This window comes from Pelophylax lessonae (genome assembly GCF_965119305.1).
Source record: "Pelophylax lessonae genome assembly, chromosome: 5".
NCBI lineage: Eukaryota > Metazoa > Chordata > Amphibia > Anura > Ranidae > Pelophylax > Pelophylax lessonae.
Genome location: NC_138772.1, coordinates 381,470,027 through 381,494,901, shown reverse-complemented (window position 1 = coordinate 381,494,901; position 24,875 = coordinate 381,470,027). Strand labels below are relative to the sequence as shown.

The window sequence follows — 24,875 nt, the reverse complement described above, 5'->3', positions numbered from 1 at the left end:
CTGCTGCTCGCACAGTCTTTCCAGCATGTGCAAGGTGGAGTTCCACCTTGTGGGCACGTCACATATGAGGCGGTGAGCGGGAAGGCCGAAGTTACGCTGCAGCGCTGCCAGGCGAGCAGCAGCAGGGTGAGAACGCCGAAAGTGCGCACAAACGGCCCGCACTTTCTGCAGCAGCTCTGACATATCGGGGTAGTTTTTAAGGAACCTCTGCACCACCAAATTCAGCACATGCGCCAGGCAAGGGATGTGCGTCAAACCGGCTAGGCCCAGAGCTGCTATGAGATTTCTCCCGTTATCGCACACCACCAGGCCGGGCTTGAGGCTCGCTGGCAGCAACCACTCATTTGTCTGCTGTTCCATGCTCCTCCACAACTCCTGCGCGGTGTGTGGTTTGTCCCCCAAACAGGCAAGTTGTAAAACTGCCTGCTGTCGTTTACCCCTGGCCGTGCTGAAGTTGGTGGTGAAGGTGTTACGCTGTCCGGATGAGGAGGCGGTAGAGGATGAGGAAGTGGAGTAGGAGGAGTTAGGAACAGGAGGCAAACTGAAGCGCCCTGCAATCCTCGGTGGTGGAAGGACATGCGCCAAATTGCTATCCGCCTCAGGCCCATCCGCCACTGCATTTACCCAGTGTGCCGTTAGGGAGATATAACGCCCCTGACCGTGCTTACTGGTCCACGTATCGGTAGTTAGGTGGACCTTGGCACAGATGGCGTTGCGCAGTGCACACCTGATTTTTTCCCCCACTTGGTTGGGCAGGGAAGGGATGGCTTGCCTGGAAAAGTAGTGGCGGCTGGGCACGACGTACTGTGGGACAGCGACCGACATAAGGTTTTTAAAACTGTGTGTCTCCACCAGACGGAATGACAGCATTTCAAAGGCCAATAATTTTGAAATGCTGGCATTCAGGGCCAGGGATCGCGGGTGGGTAGGGGGGTACTTCCTCTTCCTCTCAAGTGTTTGGGAGATGGAAAGCTGAACGCTTCCACGGGACATTGTGGAGATGGTTGTTGGTGACCCAGGTGGTGGTGTTGCTGACAGATCGTCTGTTTGCGGGGTGGCAGGTGCCGGTATCACTACAGATGTGGCTGGAGCGGCCGAGACTGCAGCAGAAGAGGAAGCAGGATGAGCCAGAGACGTTTCTTGGTTTTGAAGGTGTGTACTCCACTGCAGCTCGTGCTTTGCACTTAGATGCCTGATCATGCAGGTTGTGCTCAGGTTGAGAAGGTTTATGCCTCGCTTCAAGCTCTGATTGCACAGGGTGCAAACCACTCGTGTCCTGTCATCAGCACATTTTCTAAAGAACTTCCACGCTAGAGAACTCCTTTGAGCTGACTTTGGTGCGCTCGTTCCCTTGCTGCGTTGGGCAGTAGCGGGCGTAGTGTCTAGGGCACGGCCGCTCCGCTTCTGCACCCTGCTCCCTCTTCTGCTGTGCTGGTGGCTCTGTGCGACCACCGCCTCTTCCTCCAAACTACTCAGGTCACCTGCATGACGTTCATTCCATGTGGGGTCGAGGACCTCATCGTCCTCCACATCATCTTCCACCCAGTCTTCACCCCTGCCCTCCTTGTCGGTCTCCACAATGCTGAACGCCGCAGCAGTTGGCACCTGCGTTTCGTCATCATCGGAGACGTGCTGCGATGATCCTTGCATGTACTCATCTTGAGAAATAAGTGGTTGGGCATCGCTGCACTCAATCTCTTCCACTTCTGGGGCAGGGCTAGGTGGATGGCCCTGGGAAACCCTGCTGACAGAGTCATCAAAAAGAAGAAGAGACTGCTGTATGGCTTGGGGCTCAGACTGCTTGCCTGATTTGCAAGGGGGTGAGGTGAAAGACGGTTGGACATCGGCTGCAGGTGCCAACTGTGACCTTTCTGCAGTAGACTGGGTGGGAGACAATGTGAAGGAACTGGAGGCACTGTCAGCAGCAAACCAATCTACTATCGCCTCCACTTGTTCTGGCCTCATCACTTCTAGGGGCGTATGATGCCCTACCAAATACTGATGCAGGTTCTGTCGCCTACTCACACTTGAGGAAGGTGTTTCACTTGTGCGTGTAGCTGGCACAGATCGACCACGTCCTCTCCTTGCAACAGGAGCTCTACCAGCAGCACCACGACCCAGGCCAAGGCCCTTATTTGACGGTCTCCTCATATTTCTGTAATTTAAGATCTTGCCCTAGAAAGGTTTTTATTGAATAGCGGAATAGGAAATATGATCCAAAAAAGTGTATGTATCTCGCACGTACAAAACCACACTAGGCCCCAATTACTATTGTTTCTACCCCTAAAAGGATGGATGAGGAGTAGGAGGAGTATGGAACAGACAGCACCCTCAAATCTTCAGAAGTATGAGATGAACCTCAAAAACTTGGAAAGGTGGATCTCACACGTACCGACACAGACTATCCCGCAATTCAATTGATCCTCAAAGGTTTTTATTGAATAGCGGAATAGGAAATATGATCAAAAAAAGTGTATGTATCTCGCACGTACACCACCACACTAGGCCCCAATTACTATTGTTTGTACCCCTAAAAGGATGGTTGAGCAGTAGGAGGAGGAGTATGGAACAGGCAGCACCCTCAAATCTTCAGAAGTATGAGATGAACCCCAAAAACTTGGAAAGGTGGATCTCACACGTACCGACACAGACTATCACGCAATTTAATTGATCCCCAAAGGTTTTAATTGAATAGCGGAATAGAAAATATGATCAAAAAGAAAGTGTATGTATCTCACACGTACACCACCACACTAGGCGCCAATTACTATTGTTTGTACCCCTAAAAGGATGGTTGAGCAGGAGGAGGAGTATGGAACAGGCAGCACCCTCAAATCTTCAGAAGTATGAGATGAACCCCAAAAACTTGGAAAGGTGGATCTCACACGTACCGACACAGACTATCACGCAATTTAATTGATCCCCAAAGGTTTTAATTGAATAGCGGAATAGAAAATATGATCAAAAAGAAAGTGTATGTATCTCACACGTACACCACCACACTAGGCCCCCAATTACTATTGTTTGTACCCCTAAAAGGATGGTTGAGGAGTAGGAGGAGGAGTATGGAACAGGCAGCACCCTCAAATCTTCAGAAGTATGAGATGAACCCCAAAAACTTGGAAAGGTGGATCTCACACGTACCGACACAGACTATCACGCAATTTAATTGATCCCCAAAGGTTTTAATTGAATAGCGGAATAGAAAATATGATCAAAAAGAAAGTGTATGTATCTCACACGTACACCACCACACTAGGCCCCAATTACTATTGTTTGTACCCCTAAAAGGATGGTTGAGGAGTAGGAGGAGGAGTATGGAACAGGCAGCACCCTCAAATCTTCAGAAGTATGAGATGAACCCCAAAAACTTGGAAAGGTGGATCTCACACGTACCGACACAGACTATCACGCAATTTAATTGATCCCCAAAGGTTTTAATTGAATAGCGGAATAGAAAATATGATCAAAAAGAAAGTGTATGTATCTCACACGTACACCACCACACTAGGCCCCAATTACTATTGTTTGTACCCCTAAAAGGATGGTTGAGGAGTAGGAGGAGGAGTATGGAACAGGCAGCACCCTCAAATCTTCAGAAGTATGAGATGAACCCCAAAAACTTGGAAAGGTGGATCTCACACGTACCGACACAGACTATCACGCAATTTAATTGATCCCCAAAGGTTTTAATTGAATAGCGGAATAGAAAATATGATCAAAAAGAAAGTGTATGTATCTCACACGTACACCACCACACTAGGCCCCAATTACTATTGTTTGTACCCCTAAAAGGATGGTTGAGCAGTAGGAGGAGGAGTATGGAACAGGCAGCACCCTCAAATCTTCAGAAGTATGAGATGAACCCCAAAAACTTGGAAAGGTGGATCTCACACGTACCGACACAGACTATCACGCAATTTAATTGATCCCCAAAGGTTTTAATTGAATAGCGGAATAGAAAATATGATCAAAAAGAAAGTGTATGTATCTCACACGTACACCACCACACTAGGCCCCAATTACTATTGTTTGTACCCCTAAAAGGATGGTTGAGGAGTAGGAGGAGGAGTATGGAACAGGCAGCACCCTAAAATCTTCAGAAGTATGAGATGAACCCCAAAAACTTGGAAAGGTGGATCTCACACGTACCGACACAGACTATCACGCAATTTAATTGATCCCCAAAGGTTTTAATTGAATAGCGGAATAGAAAATATGATCAAAAAGAAAGTGTATGTATCTCACACGTACACCACCACACTAGGCCCCAATTACTATTGTTTGTACCCCTAAAAGGATGGTTGAGCAGTAGGAGGAGGAGTATGGAACAGGCAGCACCCTCAAATCTTCAGAAGTATGAGATTGTGTTCACTGTACCCCACAAAGATTGTGTTCACTGCACCCCACAAAGATTGTGTTCACTGCACCTCAAAAAGGATTTTGTTCACTGCACCCCACAAAGATTGTGTTCACTGCACCCTAAAAGGATTTTGTTCACTGCACCCCAAAAAGATTGTGTTCACTGTACCCCCCAAAGATTGTGTTCACTGCACCCCACAAAGATTCTGTTCCCTGTACCCCACAAAGATTGTGTTCACTGCACCCCACAAAGGATTTTGTTCACTGCACCCCAAAAAGATTGTGTTCACTGCACCCCACAAAGATTGTGTTCACTGCACCCCACAAAGGATTTTGTTCACTGCACCCCAAAAAGATTGTGTTCACTGTACCCCCCAAAGATTGTGTTCACTGCACCCCACAAAGGATTTTGTTCACTGCACCCCAAAAAGATTGTGTTCACTGTACCCCCCAAAGATTGTGTTCACTGCACCCCACAAAGATTCTGTTCACTGCACCCCACAAAGATTGTGTTCACTGCACCCCACAAAGGATTTTGTTCAGTGCACCCCAAAAAGATTGTGTTCACTGCACCCCAAAAAGGATTTTGTTCACTGCACCCCAAAAAGGATTTTGTTCACTGCACCCCAAAAAGATTGTGTTCACTGCACCCCACAAAGGATTTTGTTCACTGCACCCCAAAAAGATTGTGTTCACTGCACTCCAAAAAGGATTTTGTTCACTGCACCCCAAAAAGGATTTTGTTCACTCCACCCCAAAAAGATTGTGTTCACTGCACCCCACAAAGATTGTGTTCACTGCACCCCAAAAAGGATTTTGTTCACTGCACCCCAAAAAGATTGTGTTCACTGTACCCCCCAAAGATTGTGTTCACTGCACCCCACAAAGATTCTGTTCACTGCACCCCACAAAGATTGTGTTCACTGCACCCCACAAAGGATTTTGTTCACTGCACCCCAAAAAGATTGTGTTCACTGCACCCCAAAAAGGATTTTGTTCACTGCACCCCAAAAAGGATGTTGTTCACTGCACCCCAAAAAGGATTTTGTTCACTGCACCCCAAAAAGATTGTGTTCACTGCACCCCACAAAGGATTTTGTTCACTGCACCCCAAAAAGATTGTGTTCACTGCACCCCAAAAAGATTGTGTTCACTGCACCCCAAAAAGGATGTTGTTCACTGCACCCCAAAAAGGATTTTGTTCACTCCACCCCAAAAAGATTGTGTTCACTGCACCCCACAAAGATTGTGTTCACTGCACCCCAAAAAGGATTTTGTTCACTGCACCCCAAAAAGATTGTGTTCACTGCACCCCACAAAGATTGTGTTCACTGCACCCCACAAAGATTGTGTTCACTGCACCCCAAAAAGGATGTTGTTCACTGCACCCCAAAAAGATTGTGTTCACTGCACCCCACAAAGGATTTTGTTCACTGCACCCCAAAAAGATAGTGTTCACTGCACCCCAAAAAGGATGTTGTTCACTGCACCCCAAAAAGGATTTTGTTCACTGCACCCCAAAAAGATTTTGTTCACTGCACCCCAAAAAGGACGTTGTTCACTGCACCCCAAAAAGATTGTGTTCACTGCAGCTCACACACAGAAAAATGGATGTGGATCACTGACACCTGCCTATCTCCTATCCCACACCACACAGCAATATCGATTGTAGTTTGTAGAACACAGTTTCCCTAAAATTCAGCAGCAGCCTCTCCCTAACAGGATTGAGAAGAGATCGTAGATCGGGACTAAGTGCAGACCCCACACAGCAATATCGATTGTAGTTTGTAGAACACTCTGACCCTAAAATTCAGCAGCAGCCTCTCCCTAACAGGATTGAGAAGAGATCGTAGATCAGGATTGAGTGCAGACCCCACCCCCCACACAGCAATATCGATTGTAGTTTGTAGAAGACACTGACCCTATAATTCAGCAGACTCTATCCCTAAAATGCCTACAACTCGCCCTGCCTAAACACTCCGACCTGTCCCTCAATTCTATCCGGACACAAATGGTTTTTTCCTGCCTGTCTTTCCCTAATCAGCAGCCAGCACGTTGATGTGTGCTCTGTCCCTGATCTAAGCAGCAGAATGAAGACGCTGCGGCTGCCTGGAACTTATAAAGACTTGGTCACATGCTTCAGACGGCCAATCACAGCTACTGAGACATTTGCAGGCATGGCTGGGATGGCTTAAGGCACACCAGTTAAACGATTGTTGATTGGCTGTTGAAAGCCCGCCATGAAAAGAGCGCCAAAGCATGCAAAACCCGGAAATAAAACGACCGAACGCGGATTTTTACCCGAACATACAGTAAAGTGTCCGTGTCTGTGTTCGGGTACAAAAAATCCAATTATTCGGTACGAACACGAATAATACAGTCCGTGTTCGCTCAACACTATTAACGAGCCCTTAGTGTCAGGTTCCTGCAAAGTATCAGTGTCCCGCTATAAGTCACTGATTGCTGCCATTACTAGTAAAAAAAATAAAAAATAATATAATCCCGGTATATATACACCATAGTTTGTAGACGCTCTAACTTTTGCGCAAACCAATCAATATACACTTATGGGATTTTTTTTTTTTTATACCAAAAATATGTAGCAGAATACAAATTGGTCTAAATTTATAAAGACATTTCCTTATCGGATATGTTTTATAATAGAAAGTAAAAAATTTATATTTTTTTCCAAATTGTCGGTCTTTTGTTCTTTATAGCGCAAAAAATTAAAAAATCAGTGGTGATCAAATACCATCAAAAGAAAAAAAAAAAAAAAAAAAAAAAAAAAGGACATAAGTTTCATGTAGGTACAACGTTGCTTGACCGCATATTCAGTTAAAGTGGTTGTAAACCCACTTTAAAGACTTCTACCTATAGGTTAGCCTATATATTAAAGCTTACCTATAGGTGCTATAAATATCTCCTAAACATGCAACGTTTAGGAGATATTTACAGTGCATGCAGCCGATGACGTCATCGGCGCATGCGCTCTGAAGGAGCGGCCACCTGCGCCTCCGCCAATCAGATGGCCGGAGGACGCGAACCAGGATGGCCGAACATGTCGGGGGCTTCGTTCTAAGGTAAGTACTTCATAATGAGCTAGTATGCGATGCATACTAGCTCATTATGCCTTTGTCTTTACATGGTTTTTTTTTTCTAATTTTTTTTGGCTGCGTTTACTTCCTCTTTAACCACTTCAAGTCTGGACACTTTCACCTGTGAGTGAAGATTTCTCAGGCATGAAACACTGCACCCAAAATACATTTTTATAATTTTAAGTCGGATAGAACTTTCTTTTTGTGGTATTTAAATCACCACTGCATTTATTTTTTGCTATATAAATGTCAAAATACCGAAAATGTTGAAAATAAAAAAAAAATAAAAAATTTCTTAGTTTTTGTTATAAAAATGTTGCAAAGAAATAATCTTTCCTCATTAATCAGGCCAAGATGTATTTCTGCTGCGTTTCTTTAGTAAAAAATAACCCAATATAGTGTATATTATTTAGTCTGTGTGAAAGTTATAGTCCACAAACTATGATACATATATTTGAAAATCTAATTTCTTGAGACCCTAAAATGCCAGGACAATACAAATACCCCTCAAATTACCTCTTTTTGAAAAGGAGACAGTGCACGGTATTTAGTAAGCGGCATAGTGAGTTTTTTGAACTTGTAATTTGTCACAGTTTTTTGGAAAATGAATAAATGAAATACATTTTGTTTTTCACAAAGTTGTCATTTTAACAAGCTTTTCTCACACATGGCAAAGGCATGCTTGCAATTACACCCCAAAAACATTCTGCTATGCCTCCAGTATGGAGATACTATGTGTGAGACTTTTTCCACAGCCTAGATGCTATGAAAAGGTCCTAAATCCAAGGAGCACCTTCAGGCGTTCCAGGGGCAAAAATTACCCATCTAATTTCCTGATTACTGATCACATTTGCGGGGGGCCCTGGAGCACAAGGACAGAAGAAACACCCACCAAATTACCTAATTTTGGAGTGTTAACACCCGGAAGTGTCAACAGTTTGAGTGTCTCCAAGTTTTCCAGGAAGAGCTGGGAGCCACCAGTGCCCCCAGACCTCTGGCCACATACAGTACTGTATACTGTACACCAGCAGATTTTTACATAACTTTATATTTCCTTCACCACAGAGGTACTCTACAGCAGCCCTCAAAAATTCATCTCGCCTGCTCGCATTTTGCGAGTGAATTGATGAGCTGGGCAAGTAAGAACAGGGCTGTACTGTAGGGGGAATATGCAGCTGTGTGTGTGTGTGTGTGTGTTTCATAGCCCAGTGAGCAGCTTCCCCCCCCCCTCCAGGAATGGGAGAGGCTGAATCTGCTCTGCTTTCTCCCGCCCCCTCTCTCTCTCTCCCTGTGCCCGCCCACACACTCAGTGCAGTCCGTGCTGTGTGAAGATGTGTGGGCGGGAAAGTTTAATTAGAAGCCAGCAGCTTCATGAACATCTCTAACTGAGTGAGTATAAAATGACCGGACTTACTCCTCCCTACCCTCTCACCCCCCTCTCTGTCCCTGTCATCTTCCTCTCTGTCCCTCTGTCACATGCTATATGTGCCTGTTCCATGAAAGTGGGGAGGCATCTATTTCTGGGGAGTCTAAAATCCATTCTCTCTCTCTGTGTCACCCACCCTCTCTCTCTGTGTCACCCACCCTCTCTCTCTGTGTCACCCACCCTCTCTCTCTCTGTGTCACCCACCCTCTCTCTCTCTCTGTGTCATCCACCCTCTCTCTCTCTCTCTCACTGTGTCACCCACCCTCTCTCTCTCTGTGTCACCCACCCTCTCTCTCTGTGTCACCCACCCTCTCTCTCTGTGTCACCCACCCTCTCTCTCTGTGTCACCCACCCTCTCTCTGTGTCACCCACCCTCTCTCTCTCTGTGTCACCCACCCTCTCTCTCTCTGTGTCACCCACCCTCTCTCTCTCTGTGTCACCCACCCTCTCTCTCTCTCTGTGTCACCCACCCTCTCTCTCTCTCTCTGTCACCCACCCCCTCTCTCTCTGTGTCAGCCCCCCCTCTCTCTCTGTGTCAGCCCCCCCTCTCCCTCTCTCTGTGTCAGCCCCCCCTCTCTCTCTCTATGTCAGCCCCCTCTCTCTGTCAACCCCCCCCCCTCTCTCTCTGTCAAACTCCCTCTCTCTCTGTTGAACCCTCTCTCGGTTGTTGTTGTTAATATTTAATTTTGTAACTTAATTCTGAATAAAACATTTAACAGTGTAATTTTAGGAGATATTTTACGAGGGCGTGTTTAGGGGTGGTGTAGGGTTTGGGTGGGGCAACAAGTGGCGAGTAACTTTAAGGCCTGGCTAGTAGCTCAGGACTTAAAATTTTGAGCCCTGCTCTACAGTATTCCTACCACTGATATGAGCTACAGTACTGTATTTTGAAGTGTAGGTTAACTTTTACAGTACACTTTATACTGTATTTTGTATTGGCGTAATCATTTTTATATGAATAAATGGTTGTGGCTTGAATCATCTGAGTTTTCCTTATTTCTTATAGGGAAATACGCGTTAATATACGAGTGCTTTGGATTACAAGCATATTTCTGGAACGAATTATGCTCGCAATCCAAGGTATTACTGTATTGTCTTCCAAAAATAATTTATTTTCTATTAAAAAGTACCTTGGAAGAGTAGGGGAGTTTATTAGGGCTAAATAATCTTAACTAAGCAAGGGATAAATGTACAGTAGTAGTAAATTCTAACTGAATTACATTTTGTTTGCTAAAGCACTCTGTTTAATAAACAAATGGCATTTTTTTTTAAAAATTTACTTTTTTTTTTCTAAATTTGTTACATCAGTGCTGCTGATCTCTTTGCAGTTATTTCTGGTCTACATGCATCTACTCTAGCGATGGATGCATGGCAGTTCTCAGGGTGGGTCTCCTCATGGTAACAAGTGGACCATACCTGAGAAATGACCACTTCAGGAAGTGCATGGGACAGGATAACAAGGTAAAAGCACAACTGAGGGGCATGGACAGAGCAAGCCACTCTGTAACAGGATACTTGAACAAGGAGATTGATGGCACGATCATCAGGTAATATTTAACACTTTCCCGCCAGGCCTAAAGTAAATTGATAGTCGGGTGGGGTCACAGTTCTGGGAGGACGTCCTCCCAGAACACGCCTCTCTAAGACAGGGCCGAGCACGCAGCCCTTGACTGACCACTGTACTGGCCTGCTGCCAGTATCATTTGATCGCTATGACCAATCACAGCAGATCACATGACCGGAGTAAACAATGGATGGTTTCCTTTCATGCCATCCATTGTATACAATTGTGTTGCTAGCTGTGATTGGTCAAAGTGATCACATGGTACAGACAGGGCCAACCACAGCCCATCTGTATTTTGTGATTAGCTTTAAACAATCACAACAACAAAAAAAAAAAAATGAATCAGTTTCATTCAGTCAAAATGGTTGCTTATACCAATTCACTTTTTTCATTCAAAAACCAATTTACTGGTATAAGCAATCATAATATGTAAAAAAAAAGGGTCTTTTGGGGGTATTTGTACTATCCTGGCATTTTTGGGCCGCAAGAAATGAGATCGGCTAACAGTACATCAAGATTGATTCATTTCAGATAGATATATATTTTTTTTCTTTATTTATATTACATTACACCATAGTTTGTAAAAAACTTCCCCACAGACTAAATATACACTGATTTGGGTTATTTTTACCTAAGAAATGGAGCAGAATACATTTTTTTTCAAAATGCATGAAGGTTAAATTATTTGCAAATTCTATAACAAATGAAGAGAAATGCTTTTAAAAAAAAAAAAAAAAAAAAAAAAAAAAAAAATCGGTCTTTTTTCATTTATTTAGCAAAAAATAAAAAAACCCAGTGGTAATTAAATACCACAAAAAGAATTCTCGATTTCTGTGAAAAACAGGATAAAAAATTCTTATGGGTAGTGTTACATGACCGCGCAATTGTCATTCAAACTGGGACAATGCTGAATGCTGATAATTGGTCTGTGTAGGAAGGGGGTAAAAGTGCCCGGTATTGAGATGGTTAAAAAAAACTGCAGGTTTAATATTATTGAAAAGAACTTCTGAGATTACATTACCATATAAAAATTTAGATGAGGTCTTAATGATGAAGTTTACATAAAGGACAAATTTTAGTTTAGTGCCGGTCCACACCGTTGTGATGCAGGAATCCTGCGAATTCACTGTGGGTTCCCACATCGCACCCGACTCGCAGGCAGTTCACATTGCCATATGCGAAACTGCTGGGAGTGTCAATACAAAGTTAATGACACCCCCAGATTAGTTCACACATCACAGTGCGAACTGTCAATTCTAACAAGAATCAGATCGCATAGGTGTGAATTTCATGCGATCCGATTCTGGTGCGGACCAAAAAAAGGGTCCTGCACAACTTTGGTCCGAATGCCATGCAAATTCAGTCAATCTGTATGGCTGAATTTGCATCGCAGTGCAGTGCGAATCACATACGATGTCTGACATCCCTATAGTGTGAATCAGCACTAAAAGTGCATAGAGGTATGATTGAAGTCTTCAGATGAAACGTTTGTGGGGTGCACCTTGTATGCCCAAGGTCCAGATCAGGTTTTCTTCCACAAGAAAATGCAATGCGTTTTCTCAGCATAATAACAAATTCATTTTTATCTTTATTCCAAGAAACATTTGTACAGCAGCAGAAAGTCACACTTATTTACAAGATGCAAAATCCACACCCACACTTCCTAATTTCCAATCATTTCAATCACGTCAACCCATTAAGTGCTTTTTTTCCCTTTGGCCATACTGAGTATCTATTAACATATCTGGATGGCTAGAATTTAAATAACTTTACTATGTTCTTTGTGAATTAAAGAAATATGAATATTTTTACTAGAATGACAGGTATTAGATAACAGCCGCAGATCTATAGAAAGATCTAATAACAGAAAGCGGACAGGTAAAACCTAATCTGAATAGAGCACAGCTCTAATTTTTGTTTTTTAATAGCATTAAAACACCTATTTGTAATACTTTTATGCAGCTTTTCATATTTATTTTTCTTAACAATAAATATAATGGCCATGTTGTTATCAAATGATTACCTTGTAATAGTGGAAAGGTAAGGTCATCACATACTCGCATATCTTTTTAGGACCTTTATTGGGAGTGTGGAAACATCCTGGTAATCCTGTTTTTAACATACAAGTGTATGCTCTTATTTTTGGTGAAAACAAGTCCAGTTACAAATTTTTAAATAAAAACAGCATTTGCTCTATTCAATGTGTCATAAACCACTCAAAATGGCATTCCTCCACTGATGTGCCGGGCAGTCTGTTCATCATTTAATTCTTCTTTATCCTTTTCTCTATCTCTATTCCAGTCCTTCAGACCCTCGGGAAGTGTTGTGTCCTCATCCAAGCTACCAGTACCTTCAACAAATTCCTCGTATGTAGATTTTTCTGCAAATGGTCTTTGCCCCAGAAGCTCAACCATATCACTTTTATCCAGCACCTCCCTTTCTAAAAGTCGGAGAGCAATCTAAAAATTTGGGACAGATCATGGTCATTAAAATAGAAAAGAAAAAAGGAAATAGAGACAAACATAAAACAGATGTTACATTAAAGTCACCACTATGATCACCATATATGAGGCACCAGCTAAATAGGACAATGTGGGAAAAAAGAAATCCCTGATCACAGGTAAAACAAAAATGAGTTATATATAATCTTGATAACACAGCATAATAGGTTACTTCTAAAAATGAAAAACATGTCACCAACTGGGGGTGTTTCTTGTTTAGATATTGAACGCCATATAGGAAAAACAGGTCTTTATTGCTACTCCAGTGTCCTTGTTTATAGCATCTGTGAACTCGTTCAGAGACGCCAATTCAGCCGTGAACTTGTTTTCACCTCCAATTGCAGTTCTGTGAAGGACACACCTTTGGCAGTCAAAAGGGTAAACCAAAGTTATTTAAGCATGTCATATCTATGCTGCTTTTCAAAAGGCAAGATTAACTCTTCTGTCTTAAACCGACCCATAGACCCATAGGGGGTGGGGATTCCCTTATCAACACTGACTGTGTTGATGGGGGGGGAATCAAGCGATTTTCTTTCCTGCTGGAAATCGCTCTGTCTGTCTATGGCCAGCCTTAAACATTATGAGATAATACTCAATTTTCACCATTCCCAATCTGCCAGATGGCATAAACTTAAAAAAAAAAATCGTTCTGGTAAGCTGCCTACCTTTTCGATATCTAATTTCTTCTCTTTCAGAAGCGTCACAGTTCTCTCATAAGCAAAGTTAATAAGTTTACGGACTTCATCATCAATCAGTCTCGCAGTTGCCTCGCTGTAAGGCTTCTCCAACACCATTTCACCTTGCCGAGGGAGATCAAAAGAAACTTGCCCAACTTTGTCACTCATCCCGAATTGGACAACCTTTGCAAAAAAAAAAAAAAACACATCATGAACATTTTGATTAATTTCCAATTACAGATGGGTTTTGTTTTTTGCATGTCAAGATAGAAGACTTTATAAACAGATGCATACTTGAAGGTTAAACATTTACCAAAGTTGAAAACAGATATTGGGTAGGTAACGCAAAATGATTGTTAAAAAGCACGTCATAAAAAGCCGGTGCAACAATGAAAACATTCTAGGAGGAGCAATCAAGGTGTTTCGTTTGAACACTATTGCTTTATCTTTCCTAGGTATACATTATCAAAGGTCCCAGTAGACATTATACTGGCACTAAATTTTATGTGCGAAGTACAGAGAGGGCATACCTGTGCATAGGCACTCTGTGTCACTTTTTTCAGATCGTCCTGTGCTCCTGTTGTAATCCTTCCAAAAAATATCTCTTCAGAGACTCGGCCACCAAGTGTCATGCACATTCTATCCAGCAGCTGCTCCTTTGTATACAGATACTGCTCTCTAGGCAAATACTGTGCATAGCCTAATCCCTTCCCTCGTGGTATAATAGAAACCTGGAAGACAGAATCAACATTTCTGGGCACAAGTTCACTCAAGAAATTATTCAAAAATATATAAATTCAAATTCCAAAACCAAATTACTGTCATCACGAAAACCACAATCTTTTGGACACAAGCATGATTCTATGCATGTTTACATAACTAGTTTACTTGTTAAACACAATTCTTTATGTGAACATAAACAGCACATGCGTTAATCGAATGTTGTCCTTGTTTGTTGTATTCTTCCCCACTAAGCCTTGCCATACACAGGCAGATGTCTCCTTAATCAAAACCTTGCAAATACATCTGTGCTTTTTACAATAAATAAATAAAATCCTATTGTCAGCTGCTGTCACAAGGTGCCTAGACACCCTGAAAGGATATATTAAAAGGAACCCCAAAACACAGGGTACAGTGCTAAAAAAACATTAACTAAATATAAACTATAAAAATAAAACACATAAATAACAATGATAGTGTTCAAATGCTGTAATCAGTCCAACATCAGTCTTAATCAAGTGATGACACTCCAAAGCTCTGCTAAACATCTGTGATTCATCCACATAGTGCCTTCCAACACCTTTACACTGCACTCACCAGAAGGAATTGACCCCTTGCGTTTACAAGTGAGTCAAAATCGCCAATCAGCTCAAGGTATGAATATGACCAATATCTCCAATCAGTATTCCGCCATGGTTCTTTATCTAGCTTCAGTAGCTCATACTGCAACTCAGAATTACATGGCAGGTACAGAAAGAAATTAAGAGACGTGGCACATCTGCTTCTGAAGACGTTGCATGTTGATGAGGAAAGGGGTCAATTCCTTTTGGTTAGTGTGGTGTAAAGGTGTTGGAAGGCACAGTGGAAGACACTGTAAGGTTAAATCACAGATGTTGCACCAGAGTTTAATGTGTTTTGAAGTGGCACAGAGCACCATTACTTGATTATCACTTTTTGATTAACACCTTCCCGCCCAGCCTATAGCATGCGTTTACTTTTTAATGAACTATCATGGTGCTGTGGAGCACCGTGGTAGTTCATTCATGCTTCCTATCAGATGGTATCTGCTTGCCCGTACGGGATGTAAGGGGAAGCAGATACACTGGCAGATCTGCAGGAGACCTCCATGGCACCAGCGATCTGCTGATCGCTGGTGCAATGCTTTACAGGCTCCAAAAAAAAAAAAAAAAAATAATAATAATAGTTAAATGTATATTTTTTTTTCCTGCAAAAAATAAAATTAAAAAAAAAATGGGATTTTTGTACTTACCGTAAAAGCCATTTCTCTGAGTTTGACGGACACAGCGCTCCATAAATCATAACGACTAGGTTATATTGCCTCCTGCAGGAGTAGGACTAGGCATAACAAAAAACACCTGGCTACGCCCATGGGCTGTCCTCAGCTTGGTATAGAACCCTCCTCTCTGCTCTAGGTAATGAGTTTAGTAGCAAACAGTATTAGAAGTAGCAGAACTCCATAGAGGGGTGGGTGCTGTGTCCGTCGATGAACTCAGAGAAATGGATTTTACGGCAAGTACAAAAATCCCATTTTCTCTTTCGTTCAGCGACGCACACAGCGCTCCATAAATCATAACTACTGGGACGTCCAAAAGCAGTGCCAAAAGGAAAATGAGGGGTGGGGAAAATAACCCAAGGCCAAACATAAGAGCCCTTAACCAGGACACAGGAGCCTTAACCGAGCCACAGGAGCCCCGTCAGAAAAATAAAGGTTTAAAGAAAAAACACCCGTCAAGAGGGAACAGCCCCTCTTAAAACAGCAGCCTGCAAAACATTGCGCCCAAAAGCACCGACGACCAAGCAGCTGCCTTGCAAATTTGCGATATTAATGCTGGATGACGAAAGGCCCAAGAAGCACTTAGCACAGAGTAGAATGCGCCGTGACAGGGAAAGTTGGAACCTGACCATTAATAAAATAGTCCTGAGTCATAGTCTTTTTGATCCATCTGGAGATGGTAGCCAAAGAAGCGGCAGCCCTTTTCTTGGTCCGTCCGTAACCACAAAAAAATCTAACTGAGTCTAACCTCCGAAAGGACTCAGTAGTTGCCAGATACACCTGAATCGCACGAATCACATCCAAGGTATGCAAAGCAAATTCCTTGGGATGAGCCGGCTTTGGACACAAGGAAGGCAACACCATGTCCTCATTCAAATGGAAGTCAGAGACAACTTTGGGCAGGAATGATGGACAGGGATGAAGGACCACTTTATCCCTATGGACCTCTGAATAATGCCACCAATTCTAAAACCCTGCGGGCCGAGGTAATAGCCACCAAGAATGTTACCTTCTGGGATAACTTAGGCAAAGGAATCTCACGAATGATCTCAAATGGAGGTTTCTGGAGAACCGAAAGTACTAAAAATTTAAATCCCATGGCGGCAAAAGAGACCATACAGGTAGAGCCACATGTCGAATCCCCTGAATGAAGGTATGAACTAAAGAGTGCCTGGCTAGGGGTCACTGAATGAAGATTGCCAGGGCAGACACCGGGCCCTTGATGGTACCCAACTCCTGATCAATGCCATGTTGAAGAAAGGTTAAGATCCGAGCCACAGAAAAGGATCGAGGAGGAGCGCCAAATGACTCACACCAAATGTACGCTTTCTATGTACAATGGTGTATCTTGCTGGAAGACGACTTCCTCGCCTTCACCATATTAGGGATCACTGATCCAGACGGACCTCTATCCCTCAGTACCTGGCTTTCAATAGCTAAGCCATTAAAACCAGCAACTGTAAAGCAGGATGGTAGATCAGCCCTTGGGACAATTGGTCTTCTTTGAGAGGAAGCCACCAAGGGACATTTATGGCCACCAGACTGATTGGAAGATCCTTGCAGAAACTGCGGAAGAAGCCTGAACATAGGATGATACTGGCCATACCGTGGCCCTTGGAAGCCTGTGGCCTTTGCCAGAGGAAGCCGTGATCTCGCCACGAACCATTGGTATCCTCCTGTGAAGCCGAACCTGCTAAAAGGAGCTGCATGTAGGACTGTGCAAACAGAATGGTCTTGAAGGTGGATACCACCAAAACAAAAATTCTCATGCGCTCGGGTGATGTGTAATGAAGGATAAATACTTTTATATATGGTCTTGGTATGCACCACTCAAGGTCTTGCTGCCCTTCTGGACCAAGGGTATCCAAAGTACACTAAAAGACAACAACAAAAGAAGGGTGCACCGACCTTGTGCATTACCACTAAAAAAGGTTTATTAAGATCCAAAGACAACACATATTATACTCGCAAACGAGTGAGGATAGAACACATAAAAACACAATGGAACTGGTCGTCTCCAAAGTATCCATGGAACCCCTGTACTGGATGATGTGATGGTGTCAGCAACTGTATGGCTGGGCCCCGACCGGTTCCATTGTGTTTTATGAGTATAATATGTGTTGTCTTTGGATCTTAATAAACCTTTTTTAGTGGTAATGCACAAGGTCGGTGCGCCCTTCTTTTGTTGTTGTCGTCTTTTGGATACCACCAGACCCAGAACCTGTATGCAAAATGGGAGAGAGAATTATCTATGTGACAGCAGCTGGTAAATCATGGCCTGTGGTTCCTGAAGTTTGTACAGAGGAAGGACCACCCTGGTCAGAATTAGAATCAGACCTAGGTAAAATCAATTCCCTGGACAGGGATAAGGGGGGACCTGAGGTCCACGAGGCTGGAAACTAGCAAAGATGTCCTCCCACCCAAATAATGGGTGAGGGCAGAACTTTCATGCTGCAGGGGTCTTGCCTGAGGGTCCAGGGAAGCTAGCTCTAGGCTTACCAGACCAAAGATGCTTGGGACCTCCCGGGGAAAATTTGAAAGATCTATTTCCCTTATTCTCCATCCCAGAAGCACAAAAGAGTTTTCTATGTGCTGAAAATGAGGGCCCCTGCCTTCGACGAGGCTCCATCCCTTTCTTAGACTATGGCAGGAAGGTACTCTTCCCCCTGTGATACCCTTAATGGATGTTATCCAGGGTAGCCTCAAACAAGCAATCTCCTTGAAAGGGCAGATCAATGAGAGCTTTCTTATAGACTTGGTCTGCGGACCCATTCTTAAGCCACAGCACACGCCTAATCACCACCACTGAAACAGAACATTTGGACAGCACAGGAGCTGAAACCAAAGCTGCATCACAAATAAAATGCAACCCATGGACCAACTGGTCTGCTAAATCAACATAAGCAGTGGGGACCTGCTCACTCCCACAGCCCTGGCGCAAAAGCTTGGTCCATTCAGTTAGGATCTGAGACACCGGGGCTGAGGCAAAGACTGGCCGCAATGTTGAACCAGCCATAGTAAACACGCTGTGTGCCACAGCCTCCGCTTTCCTGTCAGCCGGGTCCTTAAAGGACAGGGATTCCTCTACTGGGATCATGGTAGTTTTGTTCAACCTTGAAACAGGAGGGTCCACTACTGGTGGACTAGTCCACTTTTTTAAAAGAGACTCCTGAAAAGGGTAACATACAGTAAAACCTTTGGGGACCACAAAGGGTAATTTTGGTTGTTCCCATTCCTTACAGGAAAACCTGTCAAAATAAGGCACATAAGGAAACACCTTTGGAGTGTGAGGTGACTTGTGCGTACCAAATGACACAGCCACGTCCATGGCTACATCAGCCGCATCCTCCATTTTTAAAGCCTCACACACTGCAGTGATAAGTGTGTCTACCAGCACTTTTTAATTCGCTACGACCATGGAGGAATCATCCTCACTTTCGGATGGATCTGGAGGTGTGATATTAAGCCCCCTGGACGGGCTGCATCCATGGCTGCATCAGGCTCAGAATCAGAGGAGACAGACTGAGACTGAGCAGGGAAAGGTGGGTGAAGCTTCCTCCTGGGCCTTTGCCTTAATGCCATGTCCACCCGGGACACTAAGGACTGCAGGACCAACGTCAGTGCAACCATGGGAAGCTGGGGTTCCGAGGGACCTGCCATCTCCATGAAGGGTTCAGTGGGGGAGATGTGACCCTGAAGGAAAGAAGACCTTGCAGTACATAAAACAATCTTTTGGCACCACTAAAGGATCCCCCCATGGCTCAGGGTACCCATCAGCAGAGAGATAACAGGGAACCCCAAGGACTCACCCTACCGATCGGAGGAGCACTGAGAATTCGGACCAAGCATCACCATGGACACCATCCCCATTCGTATGTCCTGGGCACAGGAAGAGGAAACTGAGGAGGAAGAGGTTCGGCATCCCCACGAGGCTTCGGTCGTCTCCAGCGTCTCTCGGACTAAGGGAAAATGGCCCCGTGACATTATCGGGCTACACAAACATGGCCGCCAGCTGGAGACCAGCCAGACTAAGGGAAAATGGCCCCTGTGACATGGGGCTACACAAACATGGCCGCCAACCAGAGACCAGCCAGACTAAGGGAAAATGGCCCCTGTGATATCAGGCCAACATCAGCGACAGCATGCTACCAGGATCTTCCCTGTACCCTCTGCAACGTTGCACCCTCTGCAAGGGGACCCCCTCCTAAAGGTAGGACACACGTTAGGGGAGACTCCGCTGCGCACTCTGCACTGGGACCCCCTGCACTATACCCACACTGCAAACAGTGGGGCATGCACCTGGGGGTCTTCTACACTGGGACCCCTCCAGACTACCAGGGCAGGACGCACTATCCCAGGACCCTTACAGAGTGGGGATAGTGTGGGAGACCCCAGGGGTCTCTGCTGCATCCTCTGCCCTAAGGCCCCCACCAGATTCCAGGTCCAGACAGAGGAAAAGGAGTGGGGGAAGCCCAGCTCACTGAGGGATTTTTAAAGATGGGAGGAGGGAACCTGCAGGTAGATCCAACCGTCCCTGAAGGTTATCCGTGTCCACCCTAAAGAACTGCCAAAAGGGGAGAGGGGGGACTGTACTTACCCTTCCATGGTGCGTGTAACGCTCCAGACAGAATCCTCGCCACTGAAGTAGGGGAGCTGTTGGACAAGGGACCACTGTGACTCAGACCCAAGCCCAGTCATATGCGACCCTGTGAGACGTTTAACTTGTGGGCCAGCCTCTGTCTGCATGCGCCGGCTGGGATGGGGGGGACCACTGGATCTAGATTACCCAGCCTGGCAGTTGATTGTAGATCTCCCGAGAGAAAAAACATAAAAGATGTAAGGAAGGAGAAAAAAAATGCTAGGACCAGAGATCCCAGCCGTGAGCCTAGGTCCCAGAGATCCCAGCCATTAACCTAGGTCCTTACTCCTGACTAGACAGATTAAAACTGATTACCTAGAGCAGAGAGGGGGGTTATATACCAAGCGGAGGACGGCTCATGGTCGTAGCCAGGCGTTTTTGTTCTGCCTAGTCCTACTCCTAGAAGAGGCAATATAACCTAGTAGTTATGATTTATGGAGCGCTGTGTCCGTTGATGATTAAAAGAGAAATGTGCATTTATTATTTTTTTCAAAAAAGTGAACTTATCCTTTATGACCACATGAAGGGTCAGTTTACACTGGTGTGCTTAAAAGCGTGGTATGCGGTTTTCAAAATTGCGCATCATCATTTTTAATGCGTGGTGGTAAAATTTAACACTACACATATATATTTCAGATGTGTTTTGCATGCATTTTCATCCAAAAAAAAATGGACATGTGACTCAAAAAATGCACCAAAAAAAACATACCGCTTTGCATTTCTATTGACTATAATAGAAGGTGTGTTTTTGGTGCACTTTTGAAAAAAGGCACCAAAGATGCAGCATGCAGGACCTTTTAATCCACAGCACACCCGCAGTGCAGTGATGTGAACAGTTACAGAGGAATTAAAGGGGACAATTTTTCATGTGGCTTTGTTGCTATTGAAAGGTGCGTTTTAGCTCAGAAAAAGCACACCAACAAGCCTAAAGAGTCTAAGTGCGGTAAGTTGTGAATGCCTGTGGCTACAGCTCAGTCAGGCAGTGTGGTTTACCTTTAACAGAGGATCTGCATGTTCCAGAAACCACCCTGCCACAGCATGCCCAGCCTCATGATAAGCCACAGTCTTCTTTTCTTCCGGCTGGAGAACCTGAGTCTTTTTTTCCAAACCTGCACATAAACATTATAATTAAAGGAAACCTGTACGGAGAGAAATAGAAGGCCTTCATTGCTGACCTTCTTTGAATATGCGAGTTGCCTGGCGCTCTCTGGCTTTATTACTTTGACTCACAGACTTGATGCAAGCATGTTGTCACTAAACCTAAAGTGAAATCCGATTTTCATACTTCTGGTTCATGGACTCAAAGTTCTCGTTTACGCAGAGTGAAAAAGTGTTCACAGTTCTCAGTTTTTGGCTTTTCCATGGCTTGTACACCTGAACATTGCTCAAGACCCACTGGTAGTACTACCAGGGTCACAAAACGGGCCCTGGACTCGACTCAGGCTCCATGGCAGGGTTCCCAGCTACAGCTGTAAGCTGATCAAGACCCAGCACCGACAGCCCACCCCCTCACTCCATCCCCCTCTCCTCACACAAACGGAAGAGGAGAGAGTGTTGGATGAGCTCCTCCCGCTCCCTCTCCTACTGTGTGCAGAGGCCCTGCTAACATTCCAAGCCCAGCAGCCGGAAACTAGATTGTGAAGGATCGTGCAGCCAGCCTGAGACTCTTTCCTGGAGTGAGCGAGCACACCATCCATGGTGTTAAAATGTCCACCCTTCCTCCATTCTCTCTCCTGCCTCTGACACGGCAGAATCAGATGTCAGGGGGGGACTCGGCAGACTCAGATCTCAGGGGGGGAACTCGGCAGACTCAGACCTCAGGGGGGGAACTCGGCAGACTCAGACCTCAGGGGGGAATTTAGGTGTTAAAATCCATATAATTAGAAATGTAATTTAATCACAAAATATGTGAAGTGTATACTATATAAAAAAAAAAATAATAAATTTGCAGTGCACCACTAAAGTGTTTGGGTTTGGCTTAAAGAAAAGGTGGCAACCCTACCCAAGATGGCAGGAAAGGGGCCTGCTGCATAACATGTGGGACCATAATAAAGGGCCCCGTGATGGGAGTAAAAAGACTCCAAGATCAGTGGGAAGGACACCAGGATCATCGTTTCTTGCACCGGGGCCCTGAAGGTTCTAGTTACGACCCATCCTGAGAGGAAATGACCATCTCAAGCACATGAGCAGGTTGCATCTGTTACTTTCTAGGGCAGCAACCACCACATCTGTAAGATTAAATTTAACTGCCAGAGAGCGCTAGGCAGGCTGGGAAGCAAGTCTGCATCAGAAACTTTATTGTATTGAAGAAAACATCCACTAGCAAAATTAATTGCTAGTATAAAGCACAGAGTGAAGATTGCTATAACCAAGATTACCTCCATATAGGATGTTTATAACTTTTAAATTATAGCAAGCTATAATGTGCCAACTCTAGCCTGTCAAGCAAAGCACCAACCATGTATACCCCTAGGGTAAAAGTACAAATCATTTTATCATCATTATATACAAAAGGTGCATTAAAACTATTAGCCTCATCACCAGAGGGCAGAATTTAGAATAAGGAAAGGCAGTAAAGTGTCCCTTGTATGTGTGCTTGGTTTTACTGTGGTAACATGCGTTATTTATGCTGCTGCAGAAACTGAAACACAGCCTATAACACAACACTATTTTGAAAAATAGATTTTAACTGCTGATTAACAACGTGTGCTTTTCCAGACATCATCTGACTTACTTGCAAGTACATTTTCAAGGCAATCCTGCAAACTTAACGAACAGATTTGATTTCATGGGTCTAGCAAGTCAGAAGATGCATGGAAACGCACACCTCGTTGATCAGCGGTCAAAAGTCATATTCAAAAATGTAGTGAATAGGCTGTGATTAAGTTTCCGCAGTGGCGTAAAGAACGCACGTATCACAATGAAACCAAGCACACATACAATGGACACGGACATGCCACTTGAAATATGCTATGTTTCCAGCTCGTCTCCGGCTTGTGGGAGAGGATCGGGTGCACTTTGAGGAGCCGGAGGCCGCCATAGAGTGGCTGGATAGACTGAATCCTACCTGAGCTGTGAGTACTCTTTGCCCCTGCAGTTCTCTCTTTGTCACCTCCACTCCACTACTCTGACACCCATACACCCCTTCTTGCCTGAGGCTAGCTGCGGAAGAGCTGCTGCCCTGATGTTGGATATGCCATTTTTTGTATTACACACTGGTTTTCTGCCTTTATTTTGTTGACTCCTTACCAGTTTTGAACATTGACTTTTGGATACCAATTACCTATGGCCCATCCCTGGGTCGCCACAAAGCTACCTTGAACTATCTGCTCAGCTCCTGGATGTCTATTCCCATGGGAGCGGGGAGATGGTTGTGTCCCTCACGCTCCATCGTTCTTCAGAGGAGTACCACATTTGCAGTGTACCACTGTTTATATGGGCTTTTTCATTATGTGTGGTGCCCCAGCCGTCGTCGGGGCATGTTCCCCTGGCCCTGACTTCTGGCTGGAGACTGATCTACTTTGTTGGTATACTTGAATGTTTTGGGATCTATGCTCACACAGGTTGGGGTTTGTGTAGAGCCGGGTGGGTTAGGGTTTTTTTATTTTAGCACTATTTTACTTTCTACAACGCTGCTATGGATCTGGTTGTATATGCTTTATGCTCCTTCGTGATGCTCTGTATTGCCTATGTTATTGTTTTTTTTTTTTTTTTGCTATACCTGCACCTATTGTCTCTGGGGGGGGGGGGTTTTGTCTCCGCTGGGCTCTCTTTTTCTCCCCACCTCTCCTTATGGCCCCCTTGAAATTTTTACTATGGAATGTCTGTGGCATTGGGGATAAGCTTAAATGTAAGGCTATTTTCTCCTTTTTGAAAACCCAATCTGCGGACATAATTGTCCTGGTTGAGACCCACGCCACTGGATCCCTGGTCCGTGCTCTTAGGAAACCCTGGGTTGGCTGGTCCTACCATGCAGCACATACTAGTTATTCCCAAGGTGTTTCTGTATTGATTGCCAAGACACTCCCCTTTGAGATATGCTCGGTGGAGACGGACCCCCAGGGCAGGTTTGTATTTCTTTCTGCCACCATATCTGGTACCCCTATCCTCCTGTTAGCTTACTATGCAACACCGCCTTACAATGCTAATGTCCTCAGTAGCGGGTTCGGTTTCATGGCTAAGCACCCCTCTGTCCCTGGTATTTGGTTGGGGGACTTTAACATGATAACCGATCCCGAGCTAGATAAACTTACCAGGGACCTCCCCCCCTATACAGTCACCAGGCCGTGTGACCCGGTTTGGTCGCCTCATGTCAGATGTATCGCTTGTAGACTCATGGCGACACCTATATCCAGATAGGAAGGCTTACTCCTGCTTCTCCACCTCCCATGCACAGATTACATATTTGTCTCGTCCTATCTTACCCCTAAGTTAAAGGCGGCGGGTTTCTATCAGACCATGCCCCCTACTGGCTAACTATGGAGGCCCTTTCCAGGCCCCCTACTTTTAATTGCCGGTTGAATCCCTTCTGGTTGTCAATAATTCCAGATTTCGATGCCTTGGCTGCAGAATGGGAGTCGTTTTTTGCGATCAATGA

At 44.6% G+C, this 24,875-nt stretch overlaps 1 protein-coding gene across 1 annotated transcript in view; it reads right to left on the bottom strand.

Moving 5' to 3' along the window:
- Nucleotides 1–12,433: 12,433 nt before the first annotated feature.
- Nucleotides 12,434–24,875, bottom strand: part of AFG3L2 (AFG3 like matrix AAA peptidase subunit 2) — an 84,802-nt gene continuing 72,360 nt past the window's right edge. Inside the window, exons 14-17 of the mRNA XM_082258303.1 lie at nt 21,272–21,387; nt 14,156–14,356; nt 13,614–13,808; nt 12,434–12,906 (exon numbers count right to left, since the gene is read on the bottom strand). Coding sequence (XP_082114429.1) covers nt 12,664–12,906; nt 13,614–13,808; nt 14,156–14,356; nt 21,272–21,387 — 755 coding nt within the window. The 3' untranslated portion in view covers nt 12,434–12,663. The remainder of the gene's footprint in view (nt 12,907–13,613; nt 13,809–14,155; nt 14,357–21,271; nt 21,388–24,875) is intronic.